The sequence below is a fragment of the Hyla sarda genome, chromosome 6, assembly GCF_029499605.1.
Source record: "Hyla sarda isolate aHylSar1 chromosome 6, aHylSar1.hap1, whole genome shotgun sequence".
Lineage (NCBI taxonomy): Eukaryota > Metazoa > Chordata > Amphibia > Anura > Hylidae > Hyla > Hyla sarda.
The window spans coordinates 45,557,398-45,572,520 of NC_079194.1; the positions used below are offsets into that span (position 1 = coordinate 45,557,398).

Genomic DNA, 15,123 nt, shown 5'->3' on the forward strand with positions numbered 1-15,123 from the left:
TCTTGTATACTGGTATTCTTGGTAATATTGATCTCAGTATACAGGATTTGGTCAGTAACAGTATGATGGTAATATGTATGGTTATAATATTCCTTCTTGTATACTGGTATTATTGGTAATATTGATCTCAGTATACAGGATTTGGTCAGTAACAGTATGATGGTAATATGTATGGTGATAATATTTCCTCCATGTATACTGGCATTATTGATAATATTTCACATTCACACTACGGAATTTCTGCCCTCAGATATTCTGGGTGGAGATTCTGTGTGCAGAGGGCAAAACCAAAATCTTTATGCAGGCATTTTCATTCTGCAGGCCTATGCGTGTGAATTGTATGTAAAACATGAACATATAAAAGTATTGCAACTTAAAAAAAATGACCTTTATTTATATAGCGCCAACATATTCTGCAGTTATCCAATCACAGGAAGCAGTAAACATAATGACAAAAGACACAAATGTACAACATCAAACACACATGACAATGGGGTGAAATGATAGATGGCCCTGCCTGTTTTAACTCACGATATAAAAGACAACTTGTACAGAGATACATTTATTCTGAAGTCACGGCTCATATTGTCAAAGCATTGATCATGATAAAAAGGTTCTGGTCTATGTCATCTGGTAAAAGAGACGTTTCATATTGTTTTCATAGCGCTGTCCATCGTTTCATCTTCGGTGAAGCCGCCGCTATCCTCCTTTTCAAATATTTCATCAACACTCAGTTCCATTTCAGATTCTGGCTTCACTCTGTGTCGAATATATCTGGCATTTTTGGCTTCCTCAAAGGAATCCATAAAGTCAGGCATAGTATGTAAGGTGCGGAGACCCCCATCAGGGGCATAGATTTCTTCATCAAAAGCTGGCTTATCCTTGAAAAGAGAACCTCGTCTTTGCCTTGGAAATGGTGCATTTGCCGAGCCAATTGGCTTATCATTTGTATTAGACAGAAGGCCGGATGGTTTTCCTGGCAGGTCCCCAGTCACTGAAACAATGCTGGACCTCCTAGATGAAGACGTTTTAATTTCAGTTATGTTGGGTCCAGAAGGTGATGATTCCGTTTCGGCTTTCCCCTTTTTGACACCATCCATGAAGTCATTGATACGCATCTGAAGAGTCATAGATGAGCCCGATGCCATGACTGGTCCTGCAGAAGTGGCTGCCAACTGACCTCTTATACAAAAGACAAAAAGATCCTGATTGGTATGACATAGTAGGCTAGGTTCACACTAAAATTAAAATACTGCAAAGTGTTGTAGTAGGAATGTTGGGGAAAGCTGGAATAATATCAGAAGATGTTTTTGTGGTGGGTCCTGAGCTCAGACTTCTGCTCTAAAACCCATGTTCCCAACTTTTGGTCTGTATATCCCAGGGTATACATGCCAATCCATGTCTTATAGAATAAAATGAATTATACAATAGTTCAGGAATTGTGTCATATTGTTATTGAGAGAGAAATGTCTACGCAAGGTTCACTGCTGAATTTATAAATCCAATAAATAGAAGTAAGGAGACGGAAACTCACCCAATCTTCATTGTATCTTCTTTTATTATCAACAATACTTACATTGTTACAGGGGGAGACAGACAGGGGGTACAGAAGAAATGAGGCTACAGCAGCTGTTTCGCACACACTGATGAATTTATGCGCGAGATATTCCACTTGCAGCCCAGCCCCATTGTTTTCAATTTCCAAGGTGGAAAATTCTGCAGTGGAAATTCTAAATCTGGGACCAGCCAAAAGAATGAATATGTTTAATGTTTTGGTGGAATTCCACCCAGATTGCATTGCCATTTATAGAGATGGTGCCTGTTCCACTGTCCTACCACCGATTAATTTGCCGGTGCCCGCTGCAGACAGAAACTCTGATTGGAATATCTCCGGGCAGAAATTCAGCAGTGAGAACGCAACCTAAATCTGTTCAATGAAGATCAGCAACTCTGTAGAGCAACATAGCATTTGCAGTTAGGGAAGTCAGTGTTAAAATCTACCACCAAAAATGCTGGATTTTCCTTTTTCCATTTGTTTTAAAATATCAGAAAAAAAAATACATTTAAAAATGCCAGTGCATGTATTGTAAATAACATTTATTGGGACATGTAATCTCACCTCTTCCCCATGTTTGTTGCGCTGTTGCTTGAAGTTTTCTTAACAGTTGCTGCAACATATAATAAAGAATTGACTTTAGAATGAAACCTGCAGGCCTTGACAAGACGTGTGTAACGCAAAACGGCTGTTGACCAAGGGTGGGGGTACGCTCACTTCTACCATTTAATTCCTTGCACTACATGGGCTGGGCGCAGATTTGCTGTGAGTGTTTTATTTGCTACCCATTGAAGTCAATTGGTAGCAAATCTGCTGTGGACTTGCCCTATGTAAATTTACCCTAAGGGTACATTCACACGTGCATATTTTCTACTGCACATCTGCTGCAGACTTGCTTTAGCAGATTTTGCAGCCCATTGAAGTCAATGGGCAGCAAAATCTTGCAACTGCAAATCTTCTGCAGATCTGCAGGAAGAATACGCACATGTGAACGCACCCTAAGGGTGCGTTCACACGCTATTTGTTTTTGCGGGTTTTCCGCTGCGTATTTGAAAGGGGGCAGCTCTACTCGCCAGCCGCTGCAGATTTTCCACGGAGGAATTTACACTGCGGAAAATCCGCCGCAAGCCCCATTGAAGTCAGGAGGGACTCCGGCGGATTTTCCGCAGCTTAAATTCTACCGCTAAAAATCTGCAACGGACAGCCGAGAAGAGCCCGCCCACTTTCAAATATGCAGCGGAAAACCCGCAAGAACAAATAGCGTGTGAATGCACCCTAAGGGTACATTCACACGCGCGGATTTTTTTGCAGGTTTTTCGCTGCGTATTTGAAAGTGGGTGGGCTCTTTTATGCTGTCCGCAGCAGATTTTCCACGGCGGAATGTAATCCGCCGCAAGCCCCATTGAATTCAGTAGGGACTGTGGCGAATTTTCCGCAGCGTAAATTCCGCCAAGGAAAATCTGAGAAGAGCCCGCCCACTTTCAAATACTCAGCGGAAAACCCGCTAAAAAATCAGCGCGTGTGGACTTACCCTTAGGATAGGTTCCCATGTGCAGTATTTTGCTGCGTATTTACTGCTGCATATTGTCCTACCCATTGAAGTCAATGGGTAGCAAAATCAGCTGCAGAGAATACGCAGCAAAATATGGCACATTTGACCCTACCCTTAAGTAGCTTTCTAACAATGAAACCTATTTTAACCTGTCGAACAAATTAAAATACAGTATATTGCATCTCTGGTCTGTCATGTGTACCTTCTGCTTCTGATGCAAACTGTCTGCTCTGTTGTCATCATTAGCTCCACTTCCTGTCTGGTGTACATCCTGTAACTTCCTGTTCCTGCTATTCAGCCAACTTTATCTCCCTCCCTCTATCTGGGGGGCTTGTGTGCAGTGTCATAGGGTTCGAGTCAAGAAGGTATACAGTGACCCCCCGACCTACGATGGCCCCGACATATAATGAAATCATCATACGATGCTTTTGTCGGGGCCATCGCATTAAGTGCTATCCGGCAGCACCAAATGCTTAAGCTGCTGCCGGATAGCAGCTTAATGTTCCCGTGTGGTGCGGTAAGTATTACCCCTCCACGATGCTCCGGGGTGCCCTCCGGGTCCAGCGCTGGTCTTCTGGTGTCTTCTTGGCCCTCTCCGATGACGTCAATACGCTGCTGCGCACGTCATCCAATAGTAATGGCGTACGCAGCGGCGTAATTACGTCACTACACAGGCCCAGTAAGGCCTTGTGGAAGAAAGCAGAGGACCGGAGAAGACAGCAGAGGACCGGAGAAGACAGCAGAGGACCGGAGAAGACAGCAGAGGACCAGAGAAGACAGCGGAGGACCGGAGAAGACAGCAGAGGACCAGAGAAGACAGCGGAGGACCGGAGAAGACAGCGGAGGACCGGAGAAGACAGCGGAGAGCCCAGCAGACACCCGGGGACACCATCACAAGCGGCGGGGACAGGTGAGTACAGCTTCCTATACTTTACATTGCACGAATCCCTCAACATACGATGGATTCGACAAACGATGGCTCGTTTGGAATGAATTACCATCGTATGTTGAGGGACCACTGTAGTTGGAGGGAAATAGAGTTGGCTGACTTATCCACTAGAGCAGTGGTCTTCAATCTGCGGACCTCCAGATGTTGCAAAACTACAACTCCCAGCATGCCCGGACAGCCGTTGGCTGTCCGGGCATGCTGGGAGATGTAGTTTTGCAAAATCTGGAAGTCCGCAGGTTGAAGACCATTGCATTAGAGTGTCCAGACAGAACAGGAAGTCTGTTACAGGATAGTTGGGCTAATGAAGACAACAAAACAGAGGCGTTTGCACCCGAAGTAGAAAGAAAGCATGAAAGGTAGTAAAATAACTTTATTTATAAAAAATACATTAATTTATTGAAAGTAGATTTCATAATTGGAAAACCACTTTAATTGTTTTCAGCTATCTTCAGAAGCCCCATAGAAAGGGAATAGGGCTGTGGCCAAGCATTTCGTGCTGCCATTCCATTTACTCAAGGGAGAAGGTCATAGCTAGATCATTTTAAAGAGTACTCAACCGGAAAAACATTTTTTTTTAAATGAACTGGTGCCAGAAAGTTAAACAGATTTTTAAATTACTTCTATTTAAAAATCTTAATCCTCCCAGTACTTATTAGCTCTTATATGCTCCACAGGAAATTCCATTTTAGGAACTGTCCAGAGTAGGAGCAAATCCCCATAGCAAACGTATCCTACTCTGGACAGTTCCTGGAATGGACAGAGGTGTCAGCAGAGAGCACTGTGGTCAGACAGAAAGGAAATTCAAAAAGAAAAGAACTTCCTGTGGATCATACGGCAGCTGATAAGTACTGGAAGGATTAATATTATTTAATAGTAATTTACAAGTAATTTACAAATCTGTTTAACTTTTTGACACCATTTGATTTAAAAAAAAAATGTTTTCCAGTGGAGTACCCATTTCATTATCACCTTGCTTGATTCTGGCGAGATCTTTCTGTAATCGTTTTTGTTCCTTGGTCATGCTGTTCATATGGTATTGCTGAGCGCCTTCGATTTCTTGAATGCCATTGTTGAGTCTGGCTTCTGCTCTCTTAGCTCCTCGCCTTTCTGCTTCCCATTGCCTATCCGTAGAGTTACCAAGAGGTCTTGAACGCTGCATCTCTTCGAAGAGCTGGCGAAAGATACCATATGAGCAATAATAAGTGACCTGTACAGTAACGTGACCTTTTATGCCGACCTAGAGAACACAACTGTGCTGAATAATTCTCACACTAATGCTAAATTTGCAGATCATAAGGTCAGTCATCTGGCTTATCAAGACTTAGGCCTATCTGGCCTTACATCTTATTACTCAGTACATATCAGTAAAAGCTTGCTTCCTTCTGGCCATTAAAAACACATGCACGCTGAGCTAAGCATGTAGGTGCATGGGGGGATTGGGAGAAATAGCAATAGAATAGAATAGTCAGCTCAATGAGCTAATAGCTATTTAAAGGGGTACTCCGCTGCTCAGCGTTTGGAGCAAACTGCTCCGAACACTGGAGCCGTCGCCGGGAGCTTGTGACATCATAGCCCCACCCCTAACTACATCACGCCCCGCCCCCTCAAGGCAAGTCTATGGTAGGGGGCGTGACTGCTGTCAAATTGTGTTGCATACCCCAATAATAATCGGGATTATGTTAGTAAGTCGGGATTATGTTAGTAAATCAGGGCTATTAAGTCAACATTAGGCATGTAAACTTCAAATCTACAGCTACTGTTCAAGACATAACAAAGTGCTAGATAGTTTTTCTCATAATAACAGACAAATATACTAACCATTTCATGCCTAGGGTATTTTTACATCTTAACCCCTTAAGGACCCAGCCAATTTTCACTGTAGGACACAGCTATTTTTTGCACATCTGGCCACTGTCACTTTAAACATTAATAACTCTGGGATGCTTTTACCTTTCATTCTGATTCCAAGATTTTTTTTTTCGTGACATATTCTACTTTATGTTAGTGGTAAAATTTTGTCAATACTTGCATCATTTCTTGGTGCAAAATTCCCAAATTTGATGAAAAAATTTAAAATTTTGCATTTTTTTTTTTTACTTTGAAGCTCTCTGCTTATAAGGAAAATGAATATTCCAAATAAATGATATATTGATTCACATATACAATATGTCTACTTTATGTTTCCATCATAAAGTTGACATGTTTTTACTTTTGGAAGACATCAGAGGGCTTCAAAGTATAGCAACAATTTTCCAATTTTTCCCAAAATTTTCAAAATCGACATTTTTCAGGGCCCAGTTCTGTTTTGAAGTGGATTTAAAGGGCTTTCTTATTAGAACTACCCCGCAAATGACCCCATTATAAAAACTGCACCCCTCAAAGTATTCAAAATAACATTCAAAAGGTTTGTTAACCCTTTAGATGTTTCACAGGAATAGCAGCAAACTGAGAAAATTCAAAATCTTCATTTTTTACACTCGCATGTTCTTGTAGACCCAGTTATTGAATTTTTACAAGGGGTAAAAGGAGAGAAATCTTCCTAAAATGTGTAACCCAATTTCTCTCGAGTAAGAAAATACCTCATATGTGTATGTCAAGTGTTCGGCGGGCGCAGTAGAGGGCTCAAAAGGGAAGGAGCGACAGTGGGATTTTGGAGAGTGAGTTTTTCTGAAATTGTTTTTTGGGGGGCATGTCCCATTTAGGAAGCCCCTATAGTGCCAGAACAGCAAAAAACAAAACAAAAAAAAACACATGGCATACTATTTTGGAAACTACACCCCTCAAGGCACGTAACAAGGGGTCCAGTGAGCCTTAACACCCCACAGGTGTTTGACGACTTTTCGTTAAAGTTGGATGTGAAAATGATTTTTTTTTTTCACTAAAATGCTAGTTTTCGCTAAAATTATTATTTTTTTTTACAAGGGATGATAGGACAAAACGACCCCCAAAATGTGTAACCCCATCTCTTCTGAGTATGGAAATACCCCATGTTAGGACGTAAAATGCTTTGCGGGCCAACTACAGTGCTCAGAAGAGAAGGAGTCACATTTAGCTTTTGAAAAGCAAAATTTGCTGAAATGGTTTTTGGGGGGCATGTCCCATTTAGGAAGCCACTATGGTTCCAGGACAGCAAAAAAAAAAAACACATGGCATACTATTTTGGAAACTACACCCCTCAAGGCACGTAACAAGGGGTCCAGTGAGCCTTAACACCCCACAGGTGTTTGACGACTTTTCGTGAAAGTTGGATGTGTAAATGATTTTTTTTCCACTAAAATGCTAGTTTTCGCTAAAATTATTATTTTTTTTTACAAGGGATGATAGGACAAAACGACCCCCAAAATGTGTAACCCCATCTCTTCTGAGTATGGAAATACCCCATGTTAGGACGTAAAATGCTTTGCGGGCCAACTACAGTGCTCAGAAGAGAAGGAGTCACATTTAGCTTTTGAAAAGCAAAATTTGCTGAAATGGTTTTTGGGGGGCATGTCCCATTTAGGAAGCCACTATGGTTCCAGGACAGCAAAAAAAAAAAACACATGGCATACTATTTTGGAAACTACACCCCTCAAGGCACGTAACAAGGGGTCCAGTGAGCCTTAACACCCCACAGGTGTTTGACGACTTTTCGTGAAAGTTGGATGTGTAAATGATTTTTTTTCCACTAAAATGCTAATTTGAAACCCCATCTCTTCTGAGTATGGAAATACCCCATGTGTGGACGTCAAGTGCTCTGCTGGGGCTTTACAATGCTCAGAAGAGAAGGAGTGCCATTGAGCTTTTGGGAAAAAATAGTTTGGAATGGAAGTCAGGGGCCATGTGCGTTCACAAAGCCCCCCCCCCCCCCCCCCCCGTGGTGCCAGAACAGTGGACCCCCCCCCACATGTGACCCTATTTTGGAAACTACACCCCTCACAGAATTTAATAAGGGGTGCAGTGAGTATTTACACCCCACTGGTGTTTGACAGATCTTTGTAACAGTGGGCTGTGCAAATGAAAAATTACATTTTTCATTTTCACGGACCACTGTTCCAAAAATCTGCCAGACACATGTGGGGCGTAAATGCTCACTGTACCCCTTATTACATTATGTGAGGGGTGTAGTTTCCAAAATGGGATCACATGTGAGTATTTATTTTTTGCGTTTATGTCAGAACCGCTGTAAAATTGGCCACCCCTGTGCAAATCACCAATTTAGGCCTCAAATGTACATGGTGCGTTCTCACTCCTGAGCCTTGTTGTGCATCCGCAGAGCGTTTTACGCCCACATATGGGGTATTTCCATACTCAGGAGAAATTGCGTTACAAATCATTGGGGTCTTTTTTTCCTTTTAACGCTTGTGAAAATAAAAAGTATGGGGCAACACCAGCATGTTAGTGTAACATTTTTTTCTTTTTTTACACTAACAAGCTGGTGTAGACCCCAATTTTTCCTTAGCAAGCTGGTGTAGACCCCAACTCTTCCCTTTCATAAGGGGTAAAAGGAGAAAAAGCCCCCCAAAATTTGTAGTGCAATTTCTCCCGTGTACGGAAATACCCCATATGTGGCCCTAAACTGTTTCCTTGAAATACGACAGGGCTCCGAAGTGAGAGAGCTCCATGCGCATTTGAGGACTAAATTAGGGATTGCATAGGGGTGGACATAGGGTTATTCTACTCTAGTGATTCCCAAACAGGGTTCCTCCAGCTGTTGCTAGATTCCCAGCATGCCTGGACAGTCAGTGGCTATCCGGAAATGCTGGGAGTTGTTGTTTTGCAACAGCTGGAGGCTCCATTTTGGAAACACTGCCATACAATACGTTTTTCATTTTTATTGGGGGGGACAGTGTAAGGGGGTGTATATGTAGTGTTATACTCTTTATTATGTGTTAGTGTAGTGTAGTGTTTTTAGAGTACATTCGCACTGGCATGTTACGGTGAGTTTCCTGCTAGGAGTTTGCGCTGCGGTGAAAAATTTGCCGCAGCTCATACTTGAAGCAGGAAACTTACTGTAAACCTGTCCGTGTGAATCTACCCTGTACGTTCACATGGGGGGACAAACCTCCAGCTGTTTCAAAACTACAACTCCCAGCACGTACAGACAGACTGTGCATGCTGGGAGTTGTACTTTTGCAACAGCTGGAGACACACTGGTTGGAAAACCTTCAGTTAGGTTCTGTTACCTAACTCAGTATTTTCCAACCAGTCTGCCTCCAGCTGTTGCAAAACTACAACTCCCAGCATGTACTGATCGCCGAAGGGCATGCTGGGAGATGTAGTTATGCAATAGCTGGAGGTACGCAACTACAACTCCCAGCATGCCGAGACAGCTGTTTGGGCATACTGGGATTTACAGTTTTGCAACATCTGGAGGGCTACAGTTTTAGAGAACACTGCAAAGTGATCTCCAAACTGTGGTCCTCCAGCTGTTGCAAAACTACAAATCCCAGCATGCCCAGACAGCAAACAGTTGTTTGGGCATGCTAGGAGTTGTAGTTTTGCAAGATCTAGAGGGCTACAGTTTAGGGACCACTATATAGTGGTCTAAAACTGTAGCCCTCCAGCTGTTACAAAACTACATATTCCAGCATGCCCAAACAGCTGTCTGGGCATGCTGGGAGTTGTAGTTTTGCAACATCTGGAGGGCTACAGTTAGAGACCACTGTATAGAGGTCTCAAACTGTACCCTCCAGATGTTGCTAGGCAACTCACCGGCTTCCGTCGGATCCAGCTGCACATCATCGCCGCCCGCCGATCTCCATCGCCCGCTGCCTCTGACGCCCGCTTGGATCGGTAAGTGGATCTTCGGCACGGGTCCCCGTCATTTCTCCGTCCGGCCCCGCCTATTGTGGGTGGGCAGGACAGGGAAAACGAAAGTTAACCCCCCCCCCCGCCCCCGATCTAGACTACCAATAGCAGGGATAGGAGGGGTGGCACCCCTGCCAACTCACTCCTATCGCTTCAGGGGGATCCTGGGTGTCTTAGACAACCGCGATCCCCCTTATATTCCGAGTCACCGGGTCACTATAGACCCGCAATGACCCAGAATCGCGCAAATCGCGATCAGCAGGCATTGTTCAGCAGGCATCCCGGTCCGATCCCCGCCCGGCGCGCGGCAGGGGCCGGAATTCTCCATGACGTACGCGTACGTCATGGGTCCTTAAGTACCAGGGTGTCATGACGTACACGTACGTCAAGGGTCCTTATGGGGTTAAAATGTTGTTGTCATTTGCAAAAACTTTTGACATGTTCCAGTGACATGTTGTGGTGTCCCGGTACAGGACTTGATCCTGTCCCTTTGTCTGGAGTCCCCTCAGCCAGAGTCTCTCCATGCTAATGGCTCTCCTGAAGGACTAACCCCTAGTCGCCCCTTAATGAATGACATCATGGAAAAATTGAGAGCTTAGTACAGGGAGCGTTATGGGCCAAAGTATCTCCCCTATGAAGTGAGGGAAGAGCAGCAGCGTGAAACCAAAAACGTTGAAGGCCCTATATATAAGGAAGTTGGATTACCCCAAGAGGGTGAAGCACCTCTAGAGCGCCAATGCGCCACTGTGCTGAAGTTTGATAAGACCAAGGGTTTCGGTACCCTCCTGGATTGCAAGCATGGGGGAACCATGTGGCCGTTAATTTTGTTGTAAGTGTGAATCCCTCTGTGTCCCAATCAACGCTCACAAATGTTTCGTGGGACACTGCAATTCATCCTCTAAGAGAGTCCCCACCTCGCTCTCCTCGTTATATGTCTGAAAGGAGAAAGAATCCTGACAGGCGAGGGTGGGGATACAGAAGAAATCCGTTGTAAAGTCTTTTTGAGCTGCTGTTTTGCTTGTCATTAACTCTCTGGCACTCAGTACCTTTGTTTTCCAACAGACTATGCTGTTTGTAACCTTTTCAAGAAAAGTGCCTGGCAGGACTGTGCCATGAAAGTTTTTGGTTCAGCAACGCAACCACTTAAGCTTTTGTCCGGCCCTTGGCCGAGAGACTCCTGGTTCATGGAGATTCGTGTAAGTGTGTGCCCGGCCTTTGTAGCAGCCGTGTTTAAATGTGGACTTATTTTTTATTTATTATTTATTTATAGACTGTTGATCCTTGTGTGTCTGTTTAATGTAAATATTCATATAGTAATATATTTTGCGTGCAAAAGTGTACACCTTATTATCAAGTGAAAAGTACTTGAAACATCTTTATGTTGTGCTGCTATGATGTAGCCTTAGTGTGCTAATAAATAAAATGTCTGTTGACATCAAATGTCAACACTGTGTAGGGTATTTTTGTACAGAAGTATCAAATCAATTACTTAAAGATACTCTTCCAGCTCCTCTGGGAGTAACATTACTACTACCTCTCACTAGCGCCTACAGGGAAACATTCCTCTCAGATACCAAGTCTGACTTAATCCAATATATTGTACACATAGTACATCTCATAACTCTCATTAATGTACCTTCCAATAAAGTTCAGTATACATAATTCCAAAATATATCTCACAAAAACAACAAAAATATTTCTTAGGGACTGTAACATGCTATATTCCAGTTCCATACCACTGTTTATGCACTAACATGAGTTTTAGTGGCCAGAAGATGCTCCTGTAGCTCACTAAAATGCACGTATTCAGCAAGGTAACATTATGTAATTGTTATCTAGACAGAGTTCTAGGGGTAAGAGTGTAATACCTAAAGACCCTAGTAGCTAAGGCATTGGTCAGAAAGCCTCAGGCAACCCAATCCGAAACAAGTGTATAACTTAGGTAATAAATATGTGGTAGGACCTGACGATGGAGGGAGCCCCTCCGAAACGCTTTGTCCATCCGAAACTGATCCTTTTTATGACTATTTAATAAAAAGTGATCACCATCCTCTGCACTATCTCCGACTGCTAATTTCACCCTGCCGGTGTAGCGCTGCAGCACCAAAATTGTTACCCACGGGAAGAATAGAAGACCCTTGCCGGGATTCCTACCTCCCATACACGCTACAGGATTGCACCAACCGTCTCTGACGGAACCGACGGCCAGCTGCTCCCAGCCCACCTACAGAAAAGATACCTGCTCAAGGCTCTCAATCAGCGTTGCGCCTGACATTAGCGCAACCAACAAAGGTGAGCAGGCTCTTATCTACCTATCTACCTACCATCCGTTATCCACGGATAACCGGCACTATTAGCGCCACATCTGTCTGTCTTTTTTTCTCCCCTACATATTTCTCCAGACTGCAGGTATCTTGGCTCACTCCTCATAAGATCCTGCTCCAGCTGTCTCAGGTGTAAAGGTGTCTTCTCCAGACTGCAGGTATCTTGGCTCACTCCCCATAAGATCCTGCTCCAGCTGTCTCAGGGGTGAAGGTGTCTCCTCCAGACTGCAGGTATCTTGGTCCACTCCCCATAAGATCCTGCTCCAGCTGTCTCAGGGGTGAAGGTGTCTTCTGCAGACTGCAGTTATCTTGGTCCACTCCCCATAAGATCCAGCTGTCTCAGCTACCTGCAGTCTGGAGAAGACACCTTCACATCTGAGACAGCTGGAGCAGGATCTTATGAGGAGTGGGCCAAGATACATGTAGTCTGGAGAAGACATCTTCACACCTGAGACAGCTGGAGTAGGATCTTGTGAGGAGGTGGCCAAGATACCTGCAGTCTGGAGAAGACACCTTCACACCTGAGACAGCTGAAGGATCTTATGGGGAGTGGGCCAAGATACCTGGAAACAAGTGCAGAAGTCTCACTGAGAGTTACAGGAACCGCTGGATCGCAGTGACTGGCCCAAAAGGTTGTGCAACCAAATATTACATTCCGGGAATCATCATTTTTGTTTAGGTCAGTTTTATTATTTTGTTTTTTTAAATGAATCTGTTGAACCACAATTCACCGCAATGTCTGATTGTCATCAGTTATTTTTCAGTTATTTTTTATTTATTATTATTTTTGTCAGTTCCAAGTTATTTCAGAGATAATTGTGAGTATTCTGTCTTTAATGAAAGGGGGCAACAATTTTGACCATATCTGTAATTTTGTGTGAAAAATTTTAGTATACCAAGGTCAATGGTGCCCAAGGCTCAAATACACTTAATGGCCACTATATTAGGTACATATGCTAATTGGTCCCCCTGCTGCTTTCATTCATTGTGGGACACTTTCTACAGTGCTGGAAACATTCCTCAGAGACATGATCGCAACACACATAAGGACATGATGACATCACACAGTTCCTCCATATGGATATGATTACATTACACAGTTCCTCCATATGGACATGATGACATCACACAGTTCCTCCATATAGACATGATGACATCACACAGTTCCTCCATATAGACATGATGACATCACACAGTTCCTCCATATGAACATGATGACATCACACAGTTCCTACATGTGGACATGATGACATCACGCAGTTGATGCAGATTTGTCGTCTGCACATCTATGATGAGAATCTGCGGTTCCACCACATCCCAGTGTTGATCTATAGGATGAGATCTGGTGACTGTGGAGGCCATTGGAGTCCAGTGACTTCATTGTTCTGTATGAGATGATGTCATGTGACATGGGGCATTATCCTGCTGGAAGTATCATCAGAAGATGTGTCCACTGTGGTCATAAAGGGACGGAGGAAATGGTCTCCAACAATCCTTAGGTAGGCTATCATGTTTAAACGATGCTCAATCGCTACTAAGGGACCCAAAGTGTGCCAAGAAAATGTCCCCCACACCATAACGCCACCAACAACAACCTGAACTGCTGATACAAACAGGATGGATCCATGCTTTCATGAATGTCCCAGCTGAAACAGAGATTCATCAGACCAGGCAAAATTCAAGTCTTCCATTTCCAGTTCTGGTAAGCCTGTGTGAATTGCAGCCTCAGTTTCCTGTTAGCTGACAGCAGTGGCCCCCGATGGTGTCTTTGCTGCTGTAGCCCATCTGCTTCAAGGTTTGAAAAGTTATGCATTCAAAAATGGTACGTTACATACCTTGGTTGTAATGAGTCGTAATTTGACTTATTGTTGCCTTTCTTTCATCTTTAACCAGTCTCCCCATTCTCCATTGACAACAAGGCATTTTTGTCCACACAACTGCTGCTCTTTAGATATTTATTCTGTTTTGGACTGTTCTCTGTAACCCTTAGAGATGATTGTGCGTGAAAATCCCAGTAGATCAGCAGTTTCTGAAATACTCAGACCAGCCTGTCCATTATACCTCATACTGTACTACCAATACTACTACTCCTTCCAGCCCATCAATCATGCCTCATACTATACTACCAATACTACTACTCCTACCAGCCCGTCCATCATGCCTCATACTGTACTACCAATACTACTACTACTACTACTTCCAGCCAGTCCATCATGCCTCATACTGTACTACAAATACTACTACTACTAGTACTACTACTACCAGCCCTACACAGCTGTACATCTTCTGCTTGGTCCATCATGTCCCATACTGTACTGCTGCTCATCTCTAGTCTATATGAATTCCCTTTAGGGTTTCCATGTGCCATGGTAGAGGCCAATATATTTTTCTGCTTTTATATATTTTTCGGTCTGTTGTAGGTCTGCTGTGGGTATTGAGGTAGTGATAATAAAAATACACTATTACACAATAGATGAAAAAACAATATTGCAAACAATCTATAAAACGTACTAAGAAAAATGGCTCATACCTCCAGATGAATATCCAACTCAAGATGGTCTTCTCTCTGTACGAATGACGCAAAACGCCAAAGAGCTCTTCCTATAGGATATTGTGTACATAGAATGTATAGCACAGATCCTACTCTCGTATACTCTCCATTCTTCCCACTTGCTGAGGCTGTTGACAAGTTGTGTTCAGGGTCTTAGTGATAGGACATGTGCTGTATAGAGAGGGACGGGCTCTTATAGATGCTCAGCATTCCTCACTTAATGGCTGAATGACAGGGTTGGTTACGGGAGCGGCAGTAAATGCTTCTTTCTTGTTGGTCTTACAGCATTATAGAGGTGAAAGTGATCACTCATTGGAGATACTATAGTTACTGTATTGGCAACAAAGATATGCAAATAGCCACGTAAGCAGTGTACATTTCACAATGCATTGTTACAGTGCTATG

General features: G+C 43.4%; 1 protein-coding gene across 1 annotated transcript; it reads right to left on the minus strand.

Annotated features, from left to right (window-relative positions):
- Window positions 1–357: 357 nt before the first annotated feature.
- On the minus strand, window positions 358–14,820 carry CCDC190 (coiled-coil domain containing 190). Its single transcript, XM_056528047.1, has 4 exons — window positions 14,698–14,820; window positions 5,026–5,227; window positions 2,120–2,168; window positions 358–1,182 (listed from the first exon to the last, which is right to left on the minus strand). The coding sequence occupies exons 2-4, from the start codon at window positions 5,213–5,215 to the stop codon at window positions 648–650; spliced, it is 774 nt and encodes a 257-aa protein (XP_056384022.1). The 5' UTR covers window positions 5,216–5,227; window positions 14,698–14,820; the 3' UTR covers window positions 358–647.
- Window positions 14,821–15,123: the final 303 nt, after the last annotated feature.